The sequence below is a fragment of the Microtus ochrogaster genome, unplaced genomic scaffold (genome assembly GCF_000317375.1).
Source record: "Microtus ochrogaster isolate Prairie Vole_2 unplaced genomic scaffold, MicOch1.0 UNK8, whole genome shotgun sequence".
Taxonomy (NCBI): Eukaryota; Metazoa; Chordata; class Mammalia; order Rodentia; family Cricetidae; genus Microtus; species Microtus ochrogaster.
This window is the reverse complement of record NW_004949106.1, coordinates 4,843,276-4,869,818: the sequence shown is the minus strand read 5'-3', so window position 1 is coordinate 4,869,818 and position 26,543 is coordinate 4,843,276. Positions and strand designations below refer to the sequence as shown.

Here is a 26,543-nt window from a genome sequence, read left to right as displayed (position 1 = left end):
AATTTTTAAAAGTGCAAGTCACGCAGGGCCGACTAGCATTCTTAGGCTGTCTCTAAAATCCAAAATCGTGTTCTTAGGGCGCCACCTGCTGGAAGAAAATGTGCTTCTCTTGTTTGAAAACTAAAAGGACTTACTGCTAACAAAAGTGAACCATTTCTTGCACAAACTGACAGTAATCATTTGGTGGAAACTCGGGCAGTTCATCATAGCTTGACTGTTTTAGGTCTGATATATGAAAGTACTTTAGATATCGAGAATTTAGATAAACATAACATTTAGTATAACAGATTTTTGTTCAATGAATATTCAAATCAGGCTCTGATTCGGGTACAGACTTCCAAACCGTCTGCTTGAGTTTGCGTGTGGACTAAACCCGCTGGACAGCCATTGGACACACCGTGAGGAGCCAGACGCGGAGAAGACAGACTTGGAGAAAGCCAAGGCCCCCGGAGAAAAATGCTGATTTCAACCCTGCCCTCTTCTCCCACGTGCCTGCGCTAGCTGACATCACTTGTCTAATCTCTGTGTTTTAAAATGAGGAGGGGAACTCGTTCTCAGCCTTGGTGGGGCAGCAACAGGCCAACAGCCCCACACACAAACAAAACCACACTTCCTTCCTTCTCCTACCCGTAACTGCAGAGAAAGAACAGAGAGAGAGAGAGAGAGAGAGAGAGAGAGAGAGAGAGAGAGAGAGAGAGAGAGAGAAAGAGAGAGAGACTGGGGAGGAGGATAAAGAGAGGTATATCCATTTTATTGCTCTAAAGTTAACATTGTATAACATCGTTCTTCAAGAAATATATTTTTATTACATTTCATTTATTCTGGGGAGGGGGCACATGTATGGCGCAATGTGTGTCTCAGTTAAGATTATTCTTGCTGTGCTGAAACCCCATGACCAAAAGCAAACTGGGGAGGAAAGGGTTAACTTGGCTTATCCCTCCACAGCACTGTTCACCACTGGAAGCAGTCAGGACAGGAACTCAGGCAGAATAGGGACCCGGAGGCAGGAACTGAGGCAGAGGCTGCGGAGGCACTCTGTTTACTGCCTTGGCCCCCAGCCCCCCACCCTCGTGGCTTGCTCGGCCTGCTTTCTTAGCCAATCCAGGATCACCAGCCCACAGCTGGCACCACCCACAAGGGGCTGGGCCCTCTCCCAGCAGGCGCTAATTAAGAAAATGCCCCACGGGTGTGCCGAGAGCCCTAGCTCCTGGCGGCATTTTCTCCAGGAGGCTCCCTGATCTCTGAGGAGTCTAGCTGGTGTCACGTGGACATAAAAGGAGCCAGCACCGTGTGCACTTAGAGATCACAGCCCAACCCGAGGAAGCTGGTTCTCTCCTTCCACCCCATGGCTCCTAGGGATCAAGCTCAGGTCACTTTGAAGGAGGTGCCTTTGCCCACTGAGCCACCTGGCCTGCCAGAGAAAATACTCAGGGTAACATTGGAAGACCTTTCACCTTGTAGCCATTATCGTGAAGCCCTCATACGGAGCAGGCTTTCCCGGACAATTGGTTAACTATTTGCAGGCTGCATTAGACCTGAGGATGTAGAGAACTCAGAACACCGGGCACTCCACATGGTGCCTGACTGCCCAGGGTATCTTAGCTGAGGTCTTAGATGCAACAGCAAAGTGATTTCAAAGGTGTTACGAGAAGTTTAAAATTTGGTATGACTTTCTTTGATCCTTTATGCTTCTCATAATTGTTGGTTAAGGAAACACGTGTTTATCCCCCCCCCGTGTGTATGTGTGTGTGTGTGTGTGTGTGTGTGTGTGTGTGTCTCTGTGTTTCTTCATAAGCACCACCAGTCTGAGTATCTCAAAGGAGAACTGTTGAGTTGATTGACAGGTCCAGACCTAGTGACCAGGGTATGGCGGAGCCTGAAGCTGTTGTTTCTGGCAAATGGAGAAAGATTTCTCATCTCTGTCGCCAGGAGCTTTACAGGAAATAAAACGTGTATATGCTTAGTGGAGTTAACTCCAACCCTTCAGTAAACTGGAGGATTACATTCCTCGGCTGAAACCCCTGGACAAACAGTAGGGACCCCTTAAAAGTTGTGGCACTCAGCGAAGTGAAGTGGGTGTGGCTGCACAGAACCCTAAGGCGCTTCTGACTCTAGGACCTTGATTCTGCCAGGAATGGGTGATCTTGAAGACCCGGACGGTTTCCGGGATTAATATCGATCCCAGGGACCACTTACCTAAAATCGAATTTTCAGATGTTTTATTCACAATAAACTCAGAAATCTAGCAATAATTCCAGGATCAGTCCTGATTTTTCAACAGCGCTCTCTCTCTCTCTCTCTCTCTCTCTGTCCCTGCCTTGGGTGAGCCAGTTCTCTGGGCTTGGTGACCACGGTGAACTAAACAATGATCCGAGCCTCCGTGGCCAGCAAGGAGCACAGAATAAACAGAATAAATAAGAAATATAATGACTGATGTGCTGTCTTCTCAATGCGTTCTCTCGCGCACCCTCACTACTCTGGGAAGACCCTGCACCCACCCAGGTGCGGGGTCAATGCCATCTTCCAGTAGCAGGAGGTCCCTTATTGTCCCTGTGTCACATGCCGGTCATTCTCATGGTGTTTCTAACCTTTATCATCACCTCTGCTGTGGGGCTCTGAGATCACCGGTCTCTTCTGTTCCCGTGCTGACATGCTGGGCAGTATGGCACAGAGCAGAGCATACCACACAGCAGCTTCATTGATCCCGCTGCTCCCCTTCCCCCAGACACAGCAATGTTGAAACTAGGCCAGTTAATAACCTTCCGATGGTTTTCTGAAGGGAAATGAAGTTGGTGTCTCCCACTTTAAATCAAAAGCTGGGAATGCAAGGAAGACCCGCTGGAAAGCCAGGACAGGCTGAGGGCCAAGAGTCCTGTGACAGTTAGTAAGACTGTGAATCCAAAGACAAGGTTCCAGAGGGAAATCAAAAATACCACCACAGTGGACACAGGAGCAGGAAAACCAACCTTCATAGGAGGTCCCCATGGTCTGGAAAGAAGGGAGCCGCTGCCACAGCCTTCTCCTAAGACAAGGACAGCCCTGGGGAAGCTGCAGAGGAAACATTAAGGCTGCAGAGTTTGACCAACGATGTGAGTGACCAGCGATGTGAGCAAAGACCCCGGGACCTGGGAGTACCAGGTGGAACAGCCGCTGTGCTGCAGAAGTTGTGCTGTTTCCCCAGAAGCGCTAGCAGGGGACCAGATGAGGGTGGCCACCACAAACGGCTGTTTTCAATATAAATGGTCTTTTGTCATCCAAGACTTCCACAGCTATGACGGAAAAAAAAAAAAGCCCAGTGACAAGATTTAAGCTACAAAGAGCAGGCTACCTCCCTTCCTGAGAAGCTGATTCTAAGTTGAAACAGGTACTTATTTACCATCCAGAAACCCTGGGACCTTTGAGGATTATACTACATCTTCTCAGCCTGCGCTCTCTAAATGGAGTAACACAGCCCAGGTGACGGTGCTTCCACAGCACGGATCGCTTAATATTTAAGCTCACTGTTAAGAAGGGAAAACAAAAAGATCCCTCTCAAAATGGTACGTTTCTTGACGGTGCCTCTGTTCACCTAAGAGAGGTACAGTAAAGTTAATGTGCTCATGCCTGCTACCACACCACCCATCCCACAACCCAAGGATGGAGGGGCAGTTTTGACAGGTAGATGATGGTTGTATTGTAAGACAGTCTGGAAAGGTTCTAGCTGCCACGGGGACCTCAGTAAAGTCCACACCGTGCAAGCATGGAGCTCAGCACTCCGAACCCACGTGAAAATGCCGGTCATGAGCGACAAGCACCTCGATTCCAAGCCTGGGGAGGCAGAGGCAGGAGGAGGGTCCCTGGGGTTCACTGGCCAGCCGGAGTTCATGACTAAGCAAAGCGGGGACCTTCAGGGAGAGACTCCTATAGGAATTGTGCCTTCAAAAACCTCCTTTCCATTGTTTGCAGCCAGAACTTTATGATGCGGTCAGCAGGCTCGGGAATCTATTCCTCAAAGAAGTATGCTTAGGAAGAAATTAGCCCAGGACTCCATGAATAAGGGTAGAGCCTTGAGTAGAACCCCCCACGACTGCTTTGTTGGGGAAGACAGCCGCAGTGGAAGTGAATGCCACACTCACTTTGCCTGGGGCAGGTAAAAAAAGCAATACATCTTTCTCTCGTCTTCCATGTCTTGGCTCTTTATTTAGCTCTACGTGCACCAGGGTTCAGACCCACTGTACTAGGCTATGCCGGAGGGAGATGATGTCTCAGAAGCTCCAGTCTTTAAAGGGTGGCCTGAGATGCTGACCTCGGGCTTCCGCGTGCACGGGCACACGCATGTTCGTGAGACCACCCACACAAATGTACAGAATAAACATGCACACACAGCTACAGAAATGGCGATTCCACTTACAACTCAGTGCCAGGAAGAACAGAAACCTAGAAAGGAGTTGCTGTCCTAAGTGTCGTTAGAGAAACATCGGCGCCCCACAGAAGAGACTTAGCAGGTCCTTGGGAGAAAAGCCCCACATCCTGGATAGGTGACCTTTACTAAGTTCCAAACCTGAGTCGGGAGGCATCAGACGTGGAGATAACAAGAGACCCAGAGTCTGAGGAGGTGGCAGGTCACAACGCTTTCTTGACAGTGTCACCCTTACACAGATTAGAAGGGCAAAGAGCGTGGTTTCCGGAGGGGCAGCCCACTCCCTATGCAGGGGCTGTAGCTCCTAACCCAAGACAGAAGGCTTCCACTGTTGGGTAAAGTAAGCTGGAAAAGCAGGCACAGGTTTGAGATGACAGATGCCAGTTCTAAAAGCTATACTGTGGGTAAAAAAGTAAAAGGCCCCGCTGCCAAGGCAAGCGGCCCTGTGTGCTAGGGAGGAGCGTGTGCGTGGCAGCATAGAACTGCCCGGCAGCATAGAACTGCCCAGCACTGCTGCCTCCAGCAGCCACCACCCGTCAAGTGGCAGCTACCATCAACATGGGGAGGCTCCACCAGCACAGAGGGTTCCCACAGGGCCAGAAGCTCTCCAGCATCACTTGGTGGCCAAGGATTTCTTTATACATTTCTCTCTAGATACCTTCCTTCTATTTCCTTGTTTTTCACAAATTGCAACACATCCTTTTTAAACTCCTGTTCCTCTTTAAATTAATTTTTTTTTAGTGAATATACAAAGTGATTGGTTTTATGGTGGCATTTTCGTAATTTTAAGTCATTATTTGTTTTCTAATGCCTCCCCCTCTTCCGTACCTCCTACCGTCTTCTGCTGGTCCCTTTCTTCCTCAGATAGTCCTCCCTTCTGCTGCCAAGCCACAAGGATTTCTTTATTTTCTCTTCTCTTCTTATCTCCTCTCAGGAACTCCCCCCCTCTCATGCACGCACACACACACACACACACACACACACACACACACGTGTCACAGGCAGAAAAAATCATAAGCAATTGTCTTTCTGAGCCTAGCTTATTTTGTTTAACACAATGATCTCCGGGTTCCGCCCTTGCCTTTTTTTTTTTTCCCCCTGAAAATGTCATGACTTAGCTTTTGTCTACAGTGGAATAAGATTCTACTACAGAGGTAAGCGTGACTTTCATATGCTTTAGTTTAGGAAACTAAAACCACCAGAACACCGTGATCCCCCTCAGTAACACATGGAAATGTAAGTGGGACCCGCTGAGAAGAAGAAAGAAATCAACAGACACGGGAGGACATTACACACGCGTGTGAGGATCTCACAGACACGGGAGGGGCACGAGAGAGGACAAGGAGGGCTATGACCCAAGCACATTACACACGCGTGTGAGGATCTCACGATGAAACCGTTAGCTTAGTTAACTGAAGGAGGGCTATGACCCAAGCACATTACACACGCGTGTGAGGATCTCACGATGAAACCGTTAGCTTAGTTAACTGATGTATGCCAATAAAAACTGGCCGTACTCATGACCTGACTTATTGCAATATTTTGTGCAATAGTCAGGAGCAGAGCCGGAGATATCTCTGAGGCATGCTTGTAGTAAGTTAGAAGAAGACAGGAAGGGAGGGGACACGAGGAATCAAAACCAAAAGGCAATTTTATTTTAAAATAAAATATCATGTATCTCCAAGATACAAAGGTCTTGCTCTGGAGACGTTTAGACAGAACATTCCAGGAAAAGGGTTCTGTCAATCCAACAGCCCAAGGGAAGAATTAGTACACCTGAGAGAAGAGGAGAAGGGGGAGGAGGAAGAGGAAGGGAGGGAGGAGGATGGGAGCTATTCAAACTAAAAGTGGTAAAGTCGGAGTTGTCTGTCTACAGAATGGCAAAGGCGTGGCACGGCCAGCCCAGATTTCCCACTGAGTGAGTGGACCGCTGACGTGGCCCTGCCCAGATGCCTCTCCCTGATACTCTGTGTACTCAACCTAGTAAGACAGCAAAGGGCAAAAGCTTAGAAGCAGATTGGTTCTTATTGAATGAATTGGTAAAGGTGGCGATCCTGTTTTCATGTCTCGACTCCCAGGCTCGCACTGCCTGTGCCATAAACCGTACATTTGGAGCTAAGAAGGCACACACCGTCGTCTTCCCTCGGTGCAGCGAATGAATGGGTGTCTCTACTTGTCTGCGACCATCTGCTTTTGATAAGGTCAGTGCTCATAGTAGGACCTATAAATCTCGCGAGTGTCAGGCAGCTGCCTCATTTCCCCCATAATGTGAGTTCCCGGGAGAAGCAATGTTGTGTGGAAAGGAACGGAGAGGGGTAAGTTAGTCAGTGTGCCAGTGAATGACAGAGCCCCGAGAAGCCCAGCGTGTGGGAAGAAAAATCTATCTGGTGCAGACAGATCACCCCCCCTCCCCACGCCAAAAGAGAGCCGGTGTGCTCGCTCCCACCCTCACAGCTACCCGGTTCCTAGGTGGGGCGGCCTCTCAGGAACATGGGGCTACACCTGCTATTGGAAGCTGGGGTGATCAACAACACTGAAGAGTGGGCCTTTACAGAGGCCCACCCCTGCCACTGTGACTGTGTTCTTTGTATGGTGGGACCATGCATGCGCTGGGTGAGAAGCGCTCAGGTTCACTCTTGACCTGCATTGGCAACAGCTCCCCAGGCTGGAGAACGTACTCCGTGATCACTCTGTTTCATAGATCACTGTGCACAGGGGAACATGCTAGCTGACGTTCAGAAAATACGTCAGCTAGTCAACATGTATGTCCTGAGGGTGCATCTTTTACTAAGTGCTTGTTTAGAATGCCCGTCCATTCACATCACTGTCTGTTTTCCAAATAAGGTCTAAAAAGTAAAAAACACTAATAAGCTCAGCTGTGCACACTGCGGGGACCCCTCCCACTGTTCTGAAAGGCAGCTCTCAGGTGGGGCAACACCGTTCACTGCTGAAGGGTACAGGCATAGATTGCATAAGTGTCTATAGATAAACCGATATAAAGCAAAGATTCTTCTACCATTTCATCTCACTGAAATAAGACATAGATAGAGGTTGTTTGGTTGACGGAACCACTCATGCCTCTTTGACTAGCCCACTGAAACCAGAGTCTCTAAGAATTGCGTCCACATCAACACATTTGGCCAAATCCAACAGGTTCTCCCCTCGCTCCCAGGCAAGCGCTATTACAGTATATTGCAACGTGATCCAGCAGCCCTACTAGGAACACATCCAACGCTGAAATCAGCACGTCGAACAGACATTTCCACGCTTGCGCACCTTGTACAGCCACGAAGGGCGAGAAACTGAACATGCGCATCGCTGAACTGAGATCTCATTGTCTGAGACAACACACATGATGTTGTGTTGGGAACCAGGCCCACAAACACAGGCACTGAGTGATCTCACTTGTGTATGGAATCCTCAAGAGGCTGGCCATGTACAAGTCAGGATTGGACGGGTAGCTTCCAGAAGCTGAGGAGTCAGGAGGTGGGAGGTGAGACGAGAGAAGGAGGGGGCTTGGGGACCACTGACCAATGCGCAATGCATTGCGATCAAGGAGGAGCCAAGGTTGGGGTACACTGCTGAATAACAATAGGATTATGGATGATGATAAACTGTGTGATGTGGGGTTTCCCTCTGTGTGCTGTGAATACCAATGATAAATAAAGGAACGGCTTTGGGCCTACAACAGAGCCATAGGGGAACAGAGCCATAGGGGAACAGAGCCATAGGGGAACAGAGCCATAGGGGAACAGAGCTATAGGGTAACAGAGCCATAGGGGAACAGAGCTATAGGGGAACAGAGCTATAGGGGAACAGAACTATAGGGGAATAGAGCTGGGTGGGTAAAACTAAGCTGAATGCTGGGAGGAATAAGGGCGGAGTCAGAGAGAAGCCGTGTAGCCCTGTCGGAGACAGAGGCTGGGAACTTCACCCAGTAAGCCACAGCCACATGGTGATACACAGATTAATGGAGATGGGTTACATTAAGATATAAGAGTTAGCCAATAAGAAGCTAGAGCTAATGGGCCAAGAAGTGATTTAATTACTACAGTTTCTGTGTGATTATTTCCGGGTTAAGTTGTCGGGAACCAACAAAGGGCCCCGACCCCTCCTACTACAAGTGTGTACTTCAAATAGTCAGAAGGAGACGGCTGGCCAAGCTTTCACCATGAAGAAACGATGGGTATTTAAGGAGATGGAAATCTATGAGCATCCTTGATGCGAGGCTGTTCATCTTCTGACCCGCCCACAAGGGGAACAGCCCTTACACCATGCATCTCTTCCCAGCTTCCTCTCCCAGTTCCCTGCTCTCCTCAGCCCAGCACTAGTCAGAGTGGGAAAGAGGCCCCGATTACACGGGCTGTTTTCACCAGCAGAACATGAGCCTGAAGTTCTGAAACAGGCAAGTCTTCACAGACAAAACTGCGCTAGGGCCAGGCTGTGGTGGCACACATCTTTAATCCCAGAACTTGGGAGGCAGAGGCAGGTGGGTCCGAGGCCAGCCTGGTCTACAGAACTAGTTCCAGGACAGCCAGGGCTATACATAGAAACCCTGTTTCTAAAAACCAAAACAAGAAACAAAACAAAACAATAACTGGGCTAATAAAGAAAAACCCATATGAAGTGTCTAGAACTACACCAAAGGTCTTGGAATGAGGAAGGTATTTGAGTTATGTATATAATAAAAAAAGCCCACTTAAAATTACTTAATGTTACATGCTGACTTCATGCAGATAAAGACTGAGCTGTCAATCAAGCCCAGCATGCTAACAATAGCAGGGAAGTTCTCTTCTTAACCTCTGGAAAAGTCTACCACATAGAAGCCTTCTTAGGACCCCTAGGACCTCTTGCACCAAGCCCTTAATCCACGGGCTTCTGCCACACAGGCCGTCTCAATAGGTTCCTGGACAGATGTGGCCATGTGCTTATCTTCAAAATGTGGGGAGAGTGTGCACAAGAGCTTCTCTGAATACGAACATTAAGAACAAGAACACGCAAAGCAGTTCGGGAAGACAGTGATGTCATGCAGCAAATGTTAGTGTCACCAAAGCAAACAGCAGCAACCCCAGGACCCAGCTGTTTGGGAATTAGTGCATGAGCTGTTCGGTTATTCGAGTTGCACATGGCCGTAACAATCCCGTCTTTCTCCACTGATGCCGTTATAACTTCCCTTCCTAGACACCGAACAATGTATAAACTCCTTAATACTACAGGATTTCAAAGGATATTTTCACCAAATATCAAAAATTTTTTTTTCCAGGAGTGGTGGTGCATGCCTTTAATCCCAGCACTCAGGAGACAGGAACAAATGAATCTCTGTGAGTTTGAGGCCAATCTGGCAACAAGTTCCAGGCCAGCGAGGACTACAAAGTGAGACTATGCATCAAAAAATATATATTAAATATATATAATTATATATATTTAAATTATGCCAGGGAGATGAATAGAAATATCTACCTTAAATTTGGGGAAACAATAAAAATTCTAATTAACCATTTCTTAACAAAATTAATACACATTGTAAGTGCTTTTCATTGTGGTAAGCTATATGACAGATTATACTTTCAAACTACATTAGAAATGACTCAGTGCTACACAGTAACTCACTAATAGCTCTGTTAAGTGTGGAATTAATTACACTGTGATTAATTTTACAGCTTGGTTTGTACATATTTGATTTATTACAAAAGTGAAGCAAGCCTACAGAACAAATCCATGTCCATCTTTCTGGTAGTGTCCTGTGAAATATATAACTGCCATTGATAAATGATAGTATTTAGGACTACAGGATAACTTTGTAAAAAACAGTAACTTTGTATTTAAATAATAAATACGCACATATTGTTATTTCAGGTTAGGACATTTTAGATGCGATCCCTCTACCTTACAGGGTATTTGATTAAAATATCAAAGGAGAAGCTTGTGTTCTCGCAATAACAACGCCAGCAGCCTTGTAAATGAATCTTGCACGCCATGTTCTTTAGTGTGACTGCGCTTTATAAATCCCTCCTTGGCTCAAGCTCGCCTCTCTTCACTGTGTCTTATGACTTCACTGTGTTTTGTCTGCATTTGTTAGACTCTTTGGATGGACTTCTCCTTGCATTTTTTTATTTTTTTAAACTCCTTAGGAGAGATGCTCCTGCCTGAGTGCCAGGCATGTTTGCTGGTCATTTCCCGTCACAGTGCCTTAGAGGCCAGAGCATGGAGACAGGGTCAGAACAGACGTAGCATCCAGAGAGGGTGCTGGCTTCTTACCAGAGCCCCAATATGAAACCATGCCAACAAACAAAGGCCACTGAGTAAACTCAGTACAGTGTAAGCCTCCAAGATGAATCAGGACAAAATATCTATTTTTGATTTTCACATCTTTTTCTCCTGGGAATTGTAAAATAATAGGTGAAGAGAATGTGTATTGGGGCAAGTAATGGCTTATTAAAAATGGTAACTATTCATGTCTATTTTTTAAAGCTTATTTTTATTTCATGTCCATTGGTGTTGTGCCTGCATTTATCTCTGTGTGAGGGTGTTGAATCCCTTGGACCTATAGTTACAGACACTTGTGAGCTGCCCTGTGGGTGTTGGGATTGAACCCGGGTGCCCTGGAAGAATAGCCAGTGCTCTTAACCGCTGAACCAGCTCTCCAGCCCTCACGGGGCAAACAAAAGTCGTCTGGCTTCTGGCCCACCATCCCGCTTCAGAGAATCTGACCTACTTGCACCACGGTCTTCATCACGTCTCTCCAGGTCTTGTCCACGGCGGTGAAGCGCCGGCCTTCCTCTGGCATCTGCGACATGATGTCAGGAGAGCTGAAGATGGGCTCCAGGTACAGCCAGGTGGCCTGCACCTTCAGCCACTCGTCCAGGATCTCCTGAAGCAGCAGGAGCTTGCCCTCCCACTCTCTGCGGGACAAGCACAGTGGGGACAAACACAGCGACTTTCAGGGCGGCCAGCCAGGCAGGGGCTCAGACAGCAGTGCAAACCCGGAGCTGGCCTGCCGGCCCCCACGCGTGACATCGTTACACTCGGTTCTACTTCTCTGGCTGCATTCAAATCGCCAGGATGTTTTTTAAATAAAGCCTGCTTCCAGGATAATTGCATCATCAGTTAGGCTTATAACTAGTAACTGAGACAGAACTTGGGGTCACAAGATCCACATTCCCCTAAACACAAGGTGGCACGCAAGAGGAAGAGGCAATATTTAAATTACAGTGGGATCTCAGCTCACCTCTAAATATCGAAAACTTAATAACCAAAGTTCTTTTATGTGTAAATATCACAATTACTCCAAAATTAACGCTTCTAAAGCCACAGTTTTAAAACTTCCCTGCATTTGTATCCATCTTTGCAATAACCCCAGGCAAAGCATTTCCTTAACAAATGCTGGGGGCGAGGTTAGGAGGCAGGTGCCAGTTCTCCTAGCGGACAAAGACAGAGCCCACACGTGCAAAGGCTGCCAGAGAAACCAAACAAGGAAGCATGCCTTATTAGTCAGTGAGAGACTTGGAAGGAAATAGCTTCTTTGGTATATTAATGCCTTACCCATTTATCAGAGAGAATCCATAATTTTCAGTTATTAAAACAAAGACATGGAAACAGTTATCCCGGTTACCAGGTGCTTTCAAACGTCTTTTCAAACCCCCCCCCCAAGCGCTTGTCTGTGACCTGGGCAGCTGTTTTACTTGAGGAGACAGGGCTGCCTCTGCTTCCTTCCGGCGTTATTTTCTTTTCTCTAATCCCTTTATGATGTAGGAAAACATTTCCACTAGATGATGATATCCCACCCAGTTCCTCCAAAAAGGATCTAGCTCTACAGCCTGGAAGGAGAAGAGCCGACCACAGAGCTTCTGACCATCTCTCAGGTGAGAGCGGAGGCGGAAACCGTCCAGTCAGCTTCCCCTACTGGTCAAACGCATAACTGATGGTGTCAGTTATCTGACGGGGTTGTCTGTTTCTTAAGGTAAAATAAAAACTGTTTAATACATCTTCCAAAAAAAGTATGAAAACGGGGGGGGTCAGGGGGAAAGAGTAAGAATTCAATGTATTTAGCTATCTTCTTTTAAGAACTCCTGGTTTAGCTGCCATGCATAGGGGTCTCCGGGGATCTGTTTCCAAATTTGGGAAATGTTACATTGTGCTCTCTCTAAACTATGCTTGGTCACAAAATTACTTCTTAGAGTTAAAAAATAAAAAGGAAGATCAATGTGTTGACAATAAAAATGAGTATCTGAATGTTGTCTAAAAGGATCCAAACCTCTTTCAAAAACTATGAACCCTTACAATGAACCCTTACAATGAACTCCACAGGATCCTACACCCTCTTCTGGCTTCCACAGATACCTAGACACCTCCCTCCCTCCCTCCCTCCCTCCCTCTCTCTCTCTGTGTCTTTCTCTCTCTCTCTCTCACACACAAAACTATAAATGAAATAATAAATCTAAAAATATTAAATGCAAAGTGTAGAATTAGTCCCCAGAAGAACTTTAGGTTGAACGCACGTGACTTGGCTAACGTCATATTATTTTACCTCATTTGCTTCTCGTACGGCTTGATGAATGGCGATCCCCGCATAGTCTGTGTTTTGACAATGTGGTCATCCAGCAGCATCTGAATTTCATCAACCGACGACAAAATAAACGTCCCACTCTCTCTGTAGGGATGAATGACAAATTCCATTGTGTCCCATTCAGTGATCATCTTATCCATGGCCTTTTCAAGAGAGTATTCTTTGCTGGCTGCTTCGCTAATGCCTTCAAACCTGTCTAAGAATGGTTCCAGATTCATGTCTATGAAGGAGAAGACAGTAGAGTCATCGGCCGGCTGCAGGGGGTAGCCAACAATGGCGGACATGGCCTCCCAGTGCCTGGGGCGCAGGCCAGGGTTACAGATCACCTGGATGAGAGGAATGTACTGTTTGAATTCTTCCACTCTTGTCCTTACTTTCTTGGTCATGGCCAGTGCGTTTGGAGAATCGTGGAAGGCCTTCTCCAGCTTATAGAGCCCTCTCCAGTAATTCCCAACATCGGCCTCGACCTGGTCTGGGTTCACCTTGTGATAGGGTCCTTCGGTCCACCCCCTGTGCTTGGTACTAAACTCCACGGCAGTTTCGTAGAGACGGAGATAAGGGTTCAGGCCGTCTTGGATCTTTTTCCGTTGAGGATAAACAGATGGGATCCAGCCAAACGCCTCCTCCTCGGCATTAAACTGCTCAATCTGGAAAGACGGGCGTCGAGTAAGTGATTCTGAGAGCGAGTGGTGTTTAAAATGTTAATAACGGCGCCCCCTGCGCCCTAACGGTGAACTCAGTGCTTGTAAAGGACTGAGCGTGAACCTGGTTCTTGCTTATTTTCTTTTAAAACTGAGAGCCTGTGTGTATTTATGGAGTACATATGCACGCATTCTGAGATGAGTAACTCAGAGTAATGAGTGTGTGCATTACCTCACCCCGAGAAGCTACTCTCTCAGCAATTTTCAATATATAAATACGTGGCTATTAAATATGACTACCACACCATGTTGTAAATCGATCCAACAAATTTCTCCATTTCCCTGAAATTTCGTCTCCACCCCTGCTCCCTGGTAACCACGATTTGATGCACTGCTGCTACAGACTTGACTCTCTCAATTCTGCCACGCTATATATCTTTCCGCATCTGGTTTATACACTTAGCACATTCCCTCGGGATTAATTTATGTTATAAATTCAATGATTTATATTTGCAAAGACTGGGTACCATTTCTTTTATTTATTTGTGATCATGTTTCTGGGCAATGGTTTATTACCTTCGCCTAACAGCCAAGTAAATTTACAAATAGAAGGGAATTTCACCCAGTAAGACATAATGAGGATCGGGCATCATCCACTAAAGACTCTAAGTTCTTTGAATGAGAACATCACTGTGTTAGATGCTGTGGCAAAGAGACGGAGGGTCCGATTCCTCAGAGTTCCTGACTCGGCTCGGAAAAGACACATGGAGGCGGCAGTACAAAGCACTCCTTGGACAATAACTTAAAGTCAGTAGGAGGACTATTGCAGAACCATAGCCATGTAACACGTATGTAACGTTATGTGTGCACACGTGCACAAGGATGCAGACCGCAGCGCGGGATGAACAGGAAGAGGCGGCGGGAGCATTTTCTCTTAGCTAGTCATGGACCGTGCGGGGAGACACGGGCTGCACAAGCTACACAACCGGAAAGGGGCCGTGGCACGCATCCATTAACCAGGTGACTTAGAATTCCAGTGAGCCCAGTTATAAACCAACTTAAAAGCTTATTTCTGCCTTTGTGTGATGAGGTGACTATAAACTACTGAGTTACCTAAGCAGACATTCAGGCCGTTTCATGTAAGAACAGTGCAGTTGGTTTTCGTCACAAAACATAATGGAGGTTGTATTATACACAGCAAAGGATATAGCTTTCCTCTTCCAGGTTTGTCTAAGAAAGCTAGACCTGAGGCAGCGGCTCAGCGAGAGACAGTAACGGGTCCGGTTTGACGACAGCTGCACACTGTAAGCAGGCCTCTGAGTACAAAAAAACGCTAAGCAGCAATCAAACGCTATCATGCGCACGCTTCTCTCACCGATTGCGGTGGAGCTGTGATGCGGAGGACTAAGCGCGGCAAACTGGCAGAGACAACCCTATCTTTAAAATAAAGCTGAGGACCACAAATCACTGCGAACGGCCCTGCTGTGTCTCCTCAGAGCGCGGCTGGAAATCTGGATTGCTTCTATTATTCTCTTGCTCCGTGTAATTCAACTGTTTTATCTTTTTTTTTTTTTTTTTTTTTTTAAGAGTGTCGCACTTTGTAACCTCGGCTGGCTTCAGACTTGCCATCCCGCTACCTCGGGTTCTCAAGTCCTTGAGAGTGGGCGTGTACCACCATGCCTGGCTCGGTCTGCTTAAGAGCGAATACTCAATACAAACTCGCTGCTCTGCCATTGGCCTGTTCCATCCTCCGGAGACCTTCGCTGTACCTTGTCTGCTGCTGCATCCAGCTTGCCGTTCAGCACCTGCGCCTTTTTCAGGTACCGCTGCACGTCCTGCAGGTCCCCGAACGTCTGGAATTCTTCCGCTTGTTTAGCGTAGCTCTCCAGCTCCTCCACAAACCGCTCACACCGCAGCTAAGCAAAACAATGGGCATGCTTATTACTCTGCCAAAACGAAGACCCCGGCGCATCAAGGGAAATTTTAAGTATTTGAAAAGCTCATCAAAAATTGTTGTTGTTGTTGCATTTCTCGTGACAAGGTACAAAGAAAGATAACCTAAAAGACGACTGGGATCTAAAGTGCACACAAAAAGATTAATTTAAAGAAAACTCGCTAAAAATTCCTCTTGTTCCCTAGTTTATAAGTTGGCCCTAAACAATGTAAGGAAGTCTGGTTCATTAAAAAAAAAAAATGTGTTAAAAGTATATTCTTTAGTATGCTGAAAAAAGGGTGCAAACAAATGACTGAGCATTTGAAAAATGTATAAGAAAAAGGATGGGACCAGATGAAAGATGTTTCTGTAAGGGCTCGGCAAATCGCTATGTCATTTTCATAGCATCTGTGGAAAACCAAACTTCTTTAATTATGCTGTTTCCAAGACGGCTCTTCATTTAGCAACGCGGAACCAAGGTATCCCAAGGTTATTGTTGTTTCCCATGAGCGCCTATGACAAGAAATGTGTGAAGCTAATAAAGCCAGGTGCGAAATATTAATATTTTAATATCCTAACATAAACAGCTGTGTGTGATTCACGAAAAGCACTTAATATAAAACTGTCATTGGCAACCTGTCCCGGATTAAATGATTCTAAAAATATCTATTAATGAAATATCTAAAAGTCAAATCTAGGTTACTCAAAACTAGGATCTTTTTTTTTTCTATTTCATAGAGCTTAGATTGGTTTCTGTCCTCTTTTCTCTTGTTTCCCAGTAAATTCTTTGTTCTGACTTAAGAATTTAAGGGCAAAGGAAAATAAGAAGACCACAGCCATAATAGGTGTAGATGTCTCCTTAAATGGTGGTTCTTTATTATTTCTTCTTTTTAAAAAAGATTTATTTATTTTATTTATATGTGTTCTATCTGTATGTATCACTTTATGCCTGAAGACGAGAGCATCAGATCCCTCTATAGATGGTTTGAGACACTATGTGTTTGCTGGGAATTGAACCCAGGTCCTCTGGAAGAGCAGCCAGTGCTCTTAACCACTGAGCCATCTCTCCATTCCAATATGTGTAGAGTTTTGAAATAGGACACTTCAAAAATTAAGTATGGATAATTCTGGGCCACCTCGGAATTTTCTAAGGGTCGATTTAAGTATCTAATATTCATTTTCATGGTTTCCACATTCATAATGTTGGGACCAGCCTGGTCATAAGAGAGAAATAGTAGCAACAGTTTAACAACGCACAATTTTAAAGCAATGAAGGGGACTCCAAGTGACTTAATCTGTGAACTAAATCTTCTTTGGTGTGGCAGAAAACCAGGTAGCTTGTGCTCGAAGAACAGCTGAACTGGCTGACCTAGGCCAACCTGAAGAGTTTTGGCTTCTTCCATAAAACGAAACTGAAAGTTTAGGTAATTCATTCATAAAAATCTATGGAATGCTCACAGCCCTCTGAAAGCTGTGGTTTGAATGGGTTCTATGCTCATACATTGGAAAGAAACACGGCAAGGAATGGAGCCCTAAGAGTGTGCAGGGCCGAAGGCTGCTGGCGCATGTATGCAGTACTTTCTGCTGTCATGGACGTGACTTACGACAAGGGGGGCTCCTAGGACAGGGATGGGTCTGGCCACTTCCTCTCCCTCCTTTCCTCTCTGCTTTTCTCTTTCTTACAGATGTGCCCCGTAATCTCTCGCCTCTCCTTACAGCCAAGGGATGATACAGAATGAGGCCTTCAGTAGACTAGACGCTACTCTCTTGAATTTGGACTTGCCAGCCACCAGAAATGTAAGCCATAAACGCCCGTGCTTTATAAATTACCCCTTCTCAAGTCTTCTCTTACAGAAGCACAAGATGGGCTGAGACACTGTGCTAGACCCTGGGCTAGCCAGAGAGATATAGACAGAGAAAAAAATAAAAATGAAATTCTCACTTGGAGCTGACCATCTAGTGGCAGACAGCCCCGGAAAGGAATAAAAGTGACTGGGGTCATTAATCTGGTGGCCAGGTGTTAAAGAGCGATGGAGACTCTACCTGAGTTCTAGAAGGTGTCCCAGAAAATCACCTGGGACAGTTGTGAATCAGGGCCGTGTACTACAAGGTGCAGAGAGGACACAGGACACGAGAGACGCACAGAGCCGAGAACTAGAAGGTTCTTGGAGTTAGCAAGATCAGGAGGGTCCCAAAAGGCAGGAAAGGGGGCTCGACAATAGGTAGAGAACACCACAACCCTTCTCCCGGGGAAAAATGTCCCGGCAGGGCTGTGTTTAGGAGAGCCAGAGTGACCAGGAACTGTAAGGAAGTGTGTCAGAAGGGGATCTTGACGTCGGTGCATGAAAGCAATCAAAAATAAGCAAAACCAAGCAAGCGGAAAACCCTAAAGTTAGTACCATAAACTGCCTGAAAGAAACACTGTTTTATTAATGGCCACTTGGGAGCAGCATTTCCCAACATTTTCTCCATTCTGCCCCTAAAAATCAAGGCCTGATCCCACATCAACCAGTGCCCCGTTGACTCACCCCTGAGTCATTAGTTAGAAAAGATCGGATACGCGTACACTCGCCTACCGCCACTACGGGGAAAGCTACAGTGTGCGCCTGCGTAACAAAGGCGTCTGTGCTGCTGTATCCAGAGTGAAAACCCAAACCTGCCCCGAGAACGAGAGCAACCTAACAAGTCTGCGACGCCAACCTTAAGGCCTTCTTGGTACTGTTCCGTCTTGTCTTTGATGATCTTCCTGTGCTCGTCGAAAATCTCTCCCATCCTAGCGTACCACTGGAAAACGCTGTTGTTCAGCCGGATGTCCGCAGGGGAGAAGTTGATGCACTCAATGAGGAAGGCCAGGCAGTTTTTAGAATCCACCAGTCTCTGGGCCAGCTCCACCATGTCGGTGGACTCCACCTTCTGAATGTGAGCCTGCAGGAAAAACACACAGGCACATCAGAACCATGGCCCCGAACTGGGGACCTTAGCACAGTTTACGTCTCGACCATCCCAAACCCCCCTTCACTAAGACAAGGGAAGGAAAAAAATATGAAAAAATATTTAACAACACATTTAAAAAACAAAAAACAACGGAAGACCCATGAGGATGCTGTGTATCCCTGGAAAATAAAAGCGGGCACCAGGTGAGTTATTTCATTTATTCTTTTAGTACCGTGCTTTGGGGCACTAGGAATATGCCCGACACATTGGCCAGGTGCTAGCAACGAAGGCCCATGCAGTCGGCCTGGCTTTTCCCCTCGTGGAGTTTGCTAGCTGATGAGAGAGGTGGTGGCTAGTCGAACAAGGGAAGAGGCAGACTCTTGGCATGGCCAGTGCTCCAGCGAGAGGGCCCGTTGCTGCTTGCAGCATGTCATGGAGTTCTGCGGCAGCCAGATGTGGACAGTGACTCTCCACAAACACACGTGGAAGAGGCGATGGGGTGTGGCAGATGAGGAGGGCCAAGCAGAGGGAGCATGTGGCCCCCATGGCAAGAGGGCGCTTGTGTGTGGGTCTGAATGGCTGCCAAGGCTGTGACAGGGCGAGCACCACTCTAGAGGGCTTGCTACTCTTATTTTTAATCATCTATCTGCATGGACGTCGGGGGACATCAAAGTCACATGAGTATGGGTGCCCAGAGAGGCCAGAAAAGAACCTCTGATAATTTGGAGTTGGAGTTACCCACGACCTGGGTAGCAAGCCCCAGGCCCTCTCCATTCCTAACAGCTGAGCCAATCTCCCCAGTGCCAGGAAAAATGGTTTTAAACTGAAGTCAGATCCCGCGGGACCATCTGGGCTCAAGACAATTGCCCAAAACAACTGAAGGAGAAAAGATTGTATCTAGTCGAAGTTTGCCACAAAACTACCTTGCTTGCATGGGAGAAAATGCTGACTGAGTAGTAGGGATCTCAGAATGAGTCTAGACCATACGGCTGTAAAATAAAAACACAAAACCAGCAACATCCCCACACGCAACAATAGACTGACTTAGAAACTAAAGTTTTCACACGTAATTAATGTCTAGTCACAATATGTATTTTTAAATTTAGCCAATCGGTGTTCTACAGAGCCCAATAACTAGTTTTATATTTCTCCTTATTTGCAGTAAATGACTAATTTTTGTGTTGACTAAATTTACGAACTGGTTTGCTCTTATTGGAATAAACTGTTTAAAGGGCAGAAATAGTTAAATACAAAGCAGTGAATCTTGTTTGCTAATTTTGTTAAAGATTGGAAAACGTGACACAGAGGTTGTCTGTCCCCATTACCAACCGAAGAATTCCTTCATGACTGAGGACAAGGAGCACAGCACACAAGTGTCCCCTTGAAGTCTGTTAGCTGTTGATTAAAACGAGTGGATGCACACGGGCATCTCAGGTTACCCTGACCAGTCCTGGGCAATGCCTGCCAGCACGGTGCTATTTACAAACACGAGAACGTCCTGGCAGGCAGCTGCCTGGTTGAGCTGAGACTTTCGGCAGCTACGCCCTCTGGCGGCCCCTCACACTGACCGACCGGCTTTGGTCAGTGAGATGTTAGCTAACGTGACAGCGGCAGAAAAGCGCCTCTAACCGTGTGCTTGCGTGTCTGTGGGCCGGGAGGGGAGAGGGACCTGCGTGGGGACCTGCTGGAGATCGAGAGACCCACGGAGCGGAATCCATCGACAAAGAATATTTACACCCGTCAGCTCGACTGAGGGCCGGCTGAGCAAACTGAGCCTCCTCTAACAGGTGATCCAATAGCGTGACCACACGGTGGCCAAGAGGAACACCCGGAGAGGCCAGACTGCAGGCTTGTGCTGAAACATTTAACACATCCTGATGACTGGAAGCCTCTGTCTGAGCCTTCGCGGTGACCTGCTTCTCTGTGCCCTGGTGCCGGTTCTGATGCGGCCAGCGACCCCGAAGTGACCCCGCCGTGACCCCGCCGTGACCCCGCCGTGACCCCGCCGCATCAGTGGTACCTTCATCTCCATCAGCTCTGCTGTGTTGGGAGGCGTGCTCAGCGCTTTCTCGGCGATCTTCTCAAACTCATCGCACAATCTGAAACAGCAGGCAAAGTCCATCTTACAAACAAACGTGCGGGTTAATGTCACTTCAGCACACAGTATTTAATGCCCTGCTGCATGAAAAGCAGATTGTGATTTATCCGTATGACATCTAAGGACTTAATACAAATTGGTGCTCGCTTGCTTATTTGCTCGGTATAAATTTGACAATCAGTTGTCAGAGTCCACGCGACGGTAGTAAATGACCGAGATGTAAAAATGGATGAGATTTTATAATGACCCCCACACAGCTCACAGTCTGATAGCAGAGACGGTTCCTTTAAGGAGCTGTTCCCCTGCTCAACCCACTGAGGTGGTAAAAGGGGAGGGAGTAATTAGCTCTACTTACGGGGAATAGCTAAAACCACAAACAAAAACAAACCAAACAAACACAAACAGGCCTGTTGCCGGGAAACAACCAGCCCAGCACACACCAGTATTTCCCAGTGGACGACAAAAATATTGGAGAAACTTGGAGTTGGGAAGAAAGAAAGAAAAAGCTTCAGAGGTAAGGGACTCAAGGAAGGAAAAAAAAAGAAACCTTCACAAAAAGAGGCTGGGGAAGGAAGGAAGAGCGGGGACCATGCTGAGCGGAAGGCGGCTGGAAGATGGATGAGCGGTTTGAATGTTTGCAGCCCTCAGCGGCAGAATCAGCAGAGGAGGACAGGTGTGTGCCCGAGGGGCTACAGAGAAGAGGCCATGGAGAGCAACCGCTAGGCAGACAGATGTGAGCATGCTGTGGAGACCTTTGTGGTGAGGCTGAGGGACCCCGGCCCAGGGCTCCTGCACCCCTCTGTTGTGCCCTCTGCATACCCAGTGAGTCTAACCTAACTAAACACAAGGTGGAGGAAGGAGAGAGGCCAGGAGGGCAGAGGGGCTCTAAGAAGGGGGCGGAGCAATAATAAAAGGGAAGTGCCAAATCCTCCTTCGGGAAACATTCCCACCATCTTCAGTACTTCTAGAAGGGACAGTGCCTCACACAGAAGATACAGTGCGCTTGCCCGAGAGGCCCCACAAATCCCAGCCTCTTCACTGGCGCCTCTGTCCCCAGCCCTCACCCCGCTTTACCCTTGCTACCCACTACTTGCCTCAAGTTCCTTGAAGACTGCCTGTCTACCTGGGATTCTCTGCCCACGCCGCTGTCCTGGCAGATGCACCCTTAAAAGGAAACCGCTACTCCTCTTGTCCTTGTAACCTCCCTTGCTGTCTCCTCTTCTCCAGCACCACACGGAGAAAGCATTTTGTGTCCCCGCCCTCCCCCCCACTCTCGAGGCAGAGTGGGGTTCTTACTACGCTCTAGTGCAATGCGCTGGTTTGGGTTTTGTTTCCTTGTCTGCACCGTAACTTTTCTCCGCCTATCTCATTCATAACCTAAGCCTTGCCCCGTGTATAGCACACACAGGCTCGGTGAACGAAGCTGCCTTCGGGCTTCTACCCAATTTCTAATGATCTTGTCTTCCTCTGATACCAGAGTGGGAAGGAACATTCTGAGGCAGGCGTGTGACTCATATCTGCAATCCTACCGGGATACTGAGAGGTGAGTGTGTGGGATCATTGCGGTCTGCAGGCCAGCGGGGGACCTAGTGAGATCCTGCCCTCCAAGGCCAGACAGGGAAAGTCCTGGTTATTTCTGTTCTCCACCTTGTCACATGAGAAACGAGGCCCTCTGCTTGTGGACCAGCCACGCTAACTGTGCTTCTTGACTTAGAAAGCAGGCCTTTGGCTTTCCACTCACTGCTACTCTCTGAGGTTAGACCAGCCAGCTTTCCTACGCCCCGAACCCTGGCTAGCCAACAAGTTGTCACGGTAACGACTTGTCAAAGCCTTGAAGAGTAATGATAATTAGGCAACGCCTTGATATCCACTGTAAATAAATTTACTTTGAAAACTAACTTATATATGGATTACATACATTTTCAAATACGAAGCGAACGCCCACCTGACTTGCACAGAAGGATGAAAGTGTGTTTTAAAGGCTACGGTACATAGGTAAATTGCTAGGCGCATTTGTGAAGGAAACCATACTGACAATCGCATCGCAAAACATCACTCCGTGTAGAGGTAAGATTAGCATAATCCTCTCTTTTTGGATCGCTGTGACGCATTCCGTACCTCGTGTTCACCTCCTGGTGGTCTCGGAACATCTTCGCTATCAGTCTCCCACAGATAATGTCCGCGCGCTTCACCAGAGCTCTGATCAGCTCCTCACAATGCATCTCAAACATCCCCAAACGAACCGTCTGCAAGGGGATAAAGACTTAGTGCACACCGACAGGAAGAAGAATAAGTAAAAAAAAAACCTCTTCAGTCTTCCATTCTCTGGACACGGATTTGTGTGTGCAATGTAATGAGGTTAAGTTTTGAGTTTGGGGATTTTTGTTTTTGTTTTTGAGTCACTGAACCAGGCATGCTGGTTCAGGCCTGTGATCTCATGCACTTGAGAGGCAGAATTCTAACACGGAGTGTTGAGGCCAGCCTGGACTATATAGTGAATTCCAGGCCAGCCTGGTCTCAAAAACAAACAACAGAAGACATCAGCAAAGTCACACGTGGGGATGGGGGAGTTTCTGCTACCTATCCCCTGCTCTTTGTATTTTACAGCTATCTCGTAAGGAGATAAATAGGCTGGAGGTTTGTGATCTCGGAACCCCGAAGAAGAAAAATAGATTCTAACAGCTTAAGAAACTAGGCTCTTGCTAAGCAGATAAGAATTGACTTCATTCATTTTCACTTTGTTCTGTTTTCTTTTGTTTGTTTTTTGACAGTGTCTTGCACTATAGTCCGGACTATCTGACCACAAATTGTGGCCCTCGGCCTGCTGAGTGCTGGCATTAAAGGTGTGTAGCATTACATTCAGCAGCAAGATGGGTTTCAAATACTTTGTTCTGTTTTGAAAAATAGTACATGGGCATGGTAGAGAATTTGAAGAATGTTTTTGATTAAAAAAAAAAAGGCTAAGAGAGGATTGTTGAAATTCCTAGCATCCTTAGTAATGGAAGCAAGCACCTTTTGGTATCAGTGCTGTAGCTTCTAAATGACTTGTCAACACGCAAAAAGACAGGTTCTGGGAAATGGGAGGAGGTGCAGCATAGGACATAGGGCCATGTGTGGGGCTGGCGGCTCAGGCATTCCGGCACAAGAACCGTGTGTCCCGGCCATCCTCACTGAGACTTTCACCATGCAGGTGTATGTCGCCAGCTCTGCGGTTTTCACTGTGGGTTCTAACGTTAGACGTTAATAGAGACCGTTTGATTCAGGGGGAGTCGCCCAGGACAGGGCCGTTCACCTTTCGAGACGTGTACTGAATCTCTTCGACCAGCTTTTGGTACTTGCGGATCTCCTCGATCAGTTTCTCGTAACTCTGATTCTGGGCCAGGAACTGGTCCACGTCCTGCTCAGCTTTCTTGGTGACCAAGAACTGGTACTTGTCGTACAATTTGAGGTGCTCGGTGGGCGCCACGCTCTCTCTCAGCACCACCTCCTTAATCTTCTCTTTGTGAGCTTCGACAATCTCGCTCAGAATTATGGGCTTCAGGGTTGTCGGCTTGGATTTGCTTTCCTAACCGGAGGAGGAGGACACAATGTCACTTCAAGTGTCTGTAGTTAAACTAGCCCTGTTATCTCCGTGAAAGTGTCTGTCTTACTATTGTCTTCATTTGTAAATATCTGTGATTTACTAGTCCCTAATCTATAGAGATGCATTCAGTCTAACCCAAAGAGTGCTAGAGAGAGAGAGAGAGAGAGAGACAGACAGACAGACAGACAGACAGACAGACAGACAGACTGATTCTCTGTACTTTTCATTTTTCTTAAAGGCTGTTTGTGTTTTCTTTTCAGCATGGTTGAGAGGATGGCCATTTGAGAGTAGGTGCAAAATAAGACCTAGGACACCTAACAGCAAAGCCCACAAGTAGCTGCGCTAGCTCTAAGGCTGGCCTTGGGCTGCATGCACGTTTAAAAGTCAAATGCTCCGTGGGTCCCATCTTTGCGCTCCACGGCGGCAGAACCTGCCCACGTGGCAGAGAGGAGGATGGCCACTTGCTAGTGACCATTGATGCTGATCTTTGGTCACCGAGCTCTGAGCCTGCTGCCACAGCTAGGGTAACACCGGGCAAGGGTGTGTGAGACAACAATTTTAAATGAGCATGTCAATCTCAATGGCTTGACCCCTTCCCCTTGCAAATGAGATGCGAGCATTAAGGCGGTTCCTATGTGCACGGTCACTCTTGGATCTGACATCTGGAGGGAGGGATTTTAAACTGGTATGAACAGAAATCACAGTCTGTGGTGGGTGTTCTCTGATGTTGAAATTGACAGCCCTGATTTACAACTCCAGTGACTATCTGCCTACTACGCCCCCTTGTGGGCACTTCAGGAGCTCCATCTGGCTTAAGCCAGAGGGCTGGCAGGGACACACTACCAAAGGCTGCTGCCTCTACAGGACCCTCATTCCTGGACTCGGCTGACACTTGGTGTTGTCTCTTCTACAGAACAGCTTTTAGGATACTGGGGTCCACACGACGAGCTGTGTGCAGTGTGGATTTATGGCTCCTTGTGTAAAGGTCATTACTACTCATTGAGAATGGCTCGCACACCCTTAGCAGCTTATCTAAGGTCTGAAATGGAGCTATCTTTCTAGGCATAATTGGATTCTCAGACTCGAGAAGCACCTTAGAAAGTTTCTAATATTAAATTTAATTAGCACCCATTGAGAGTTAAGGAAAATGATATTCTGCATGATACCTTGGGTGTTCAAAGACATCAAATTAGATCATGAGACAGTTATGAGCTTGACTTGCGGTGCATTCGCCCACACCAGGCTTGCCTTCCCTGGGAAATAAAAGTGTGCTTTAATCTATGTTCCATTCCTATCGAATAGGATACGGAAGATCAACATGAATCTGCTTCGGCATTTACTGCCAAAGGTCACTGAGACTCTGTGTGGTTATTTTATTCCAGGTACTCTCACAGCTTATTTTCAGATCAGACTGGTCCCCAAATCGCCTAGAGACATCTAAGGGTAGTGATCATGGTGAACCCCAGAATTTTTATCTTTAAAATGTCACCAAGTAAGGTTGACAAAGCCATTGCTCCGCATACCGTGCCCCCATGGAAGTCCTTATATCTCACAATCTGATGTCAGAGCAAATATCACTCTTTTGGAAAAGCCTAAATTATATACTTTCATTCTAATTTAAACTCCCCATGTATCCTCTTCACCTGAGACCCCAGGAAGGGAGGGGTCGTGGCTTACAATCATAAAGTCATAGCAACAGAATTCATTTGGATCATTATAATCAGTATTTAGAGCTTGGTCATTCTTATCTGATTAACTATGTTGAATAAAAGAGTCTATGGGGGCCAAGATGGGGGAAACTCCATTCAGAAAAGGCACAGGTGTGCAGCTGCCTGCAGGCTTCGGTCATCTTTGTGGTTGAGCTAGGCTCTGACTCCCCAGCAAGGAGGCAGGCTCTGACACCAGAAGACAAAGCCTCTGCGCAGAGCAAAGCAGGGTCCAGTGTTCACACCGCACAGGCCATTAAAGAATGAGGACTCTCAGGACCACGACAACACTAAAAGGAGAGCGAATCCTTGACTGGGATGGAAGAGCGAGGAAGATGTCCGTCCTCTGCCTGTGAGAGGGAAAGAGGTGTCTTAACAGTCCATGGCCGGAATTCTCTTCTCCGACTTGGTCATTAGGTCAAAAATAATTCAGTCAAAGCTGAGCCTTCCAGAGCTTTCAGACGATTGCAGAATTCCTAAGAAGCCAGCTTAAACAACAGCCACAAAAACTTCACAAGTTCTTATCTCTACCGCACGGTAACTAAGGGAAAGACCCAAAGGAATTAACCACCGTGGGCAGAATTTCACCAGCAGCAGAATCACACAGGTCAAGAACACAGGCAGTGAAATTCTTAAATCAGGACGAAAAAGAATTAATATGTGTAAAGACAAAAAAAAATTCT

At 47.0% G+C, this 26,543-nt stretch overlaps 1 protein-coding gene across 1 annotated transcript in view; it reads right to left on the bottom strand.

The window, feature by feature from the left end:
* The window catches only part of Dnah7 (dynein axonemal heavy chain 7), a 195,148-nt gene that overhangs the window by 135,523 nt on the left and 33,082 nt on the right, over positions 1-26,543 (bottom strand). The window contains exons 13-19 of the mRNA XM_013353465.2: positions 23,864-24,136; positions 22,690-22,817; positions 20,494-20,572; positions 18,240-18,464; positions 15,376-15,522; positions 12,927-13,612; positions 11,115-11,301 (exon numbers count right to left, since the gene is read on the bottom strand). Of these exons, the coding sequence (XP_013208919.1) occupies positions 11,115-11,301; positions 12,927-13,612; positions 15,376-15,522; positions 18,240-18,464; positions 20,494-20,572; positions 22,690-22,817; positions 23,864-24,136 (1,725 nt within the window). The remainder of the gene's footprint in view (positions 1-11,114; positions 11,302-12,926; positions 13,613-15,375; positions 15,523-18,239; positions 18,465-20,493; positions 20,573-22,689; positions 22,818-23,863; positions 24,137-26,543) is intronic.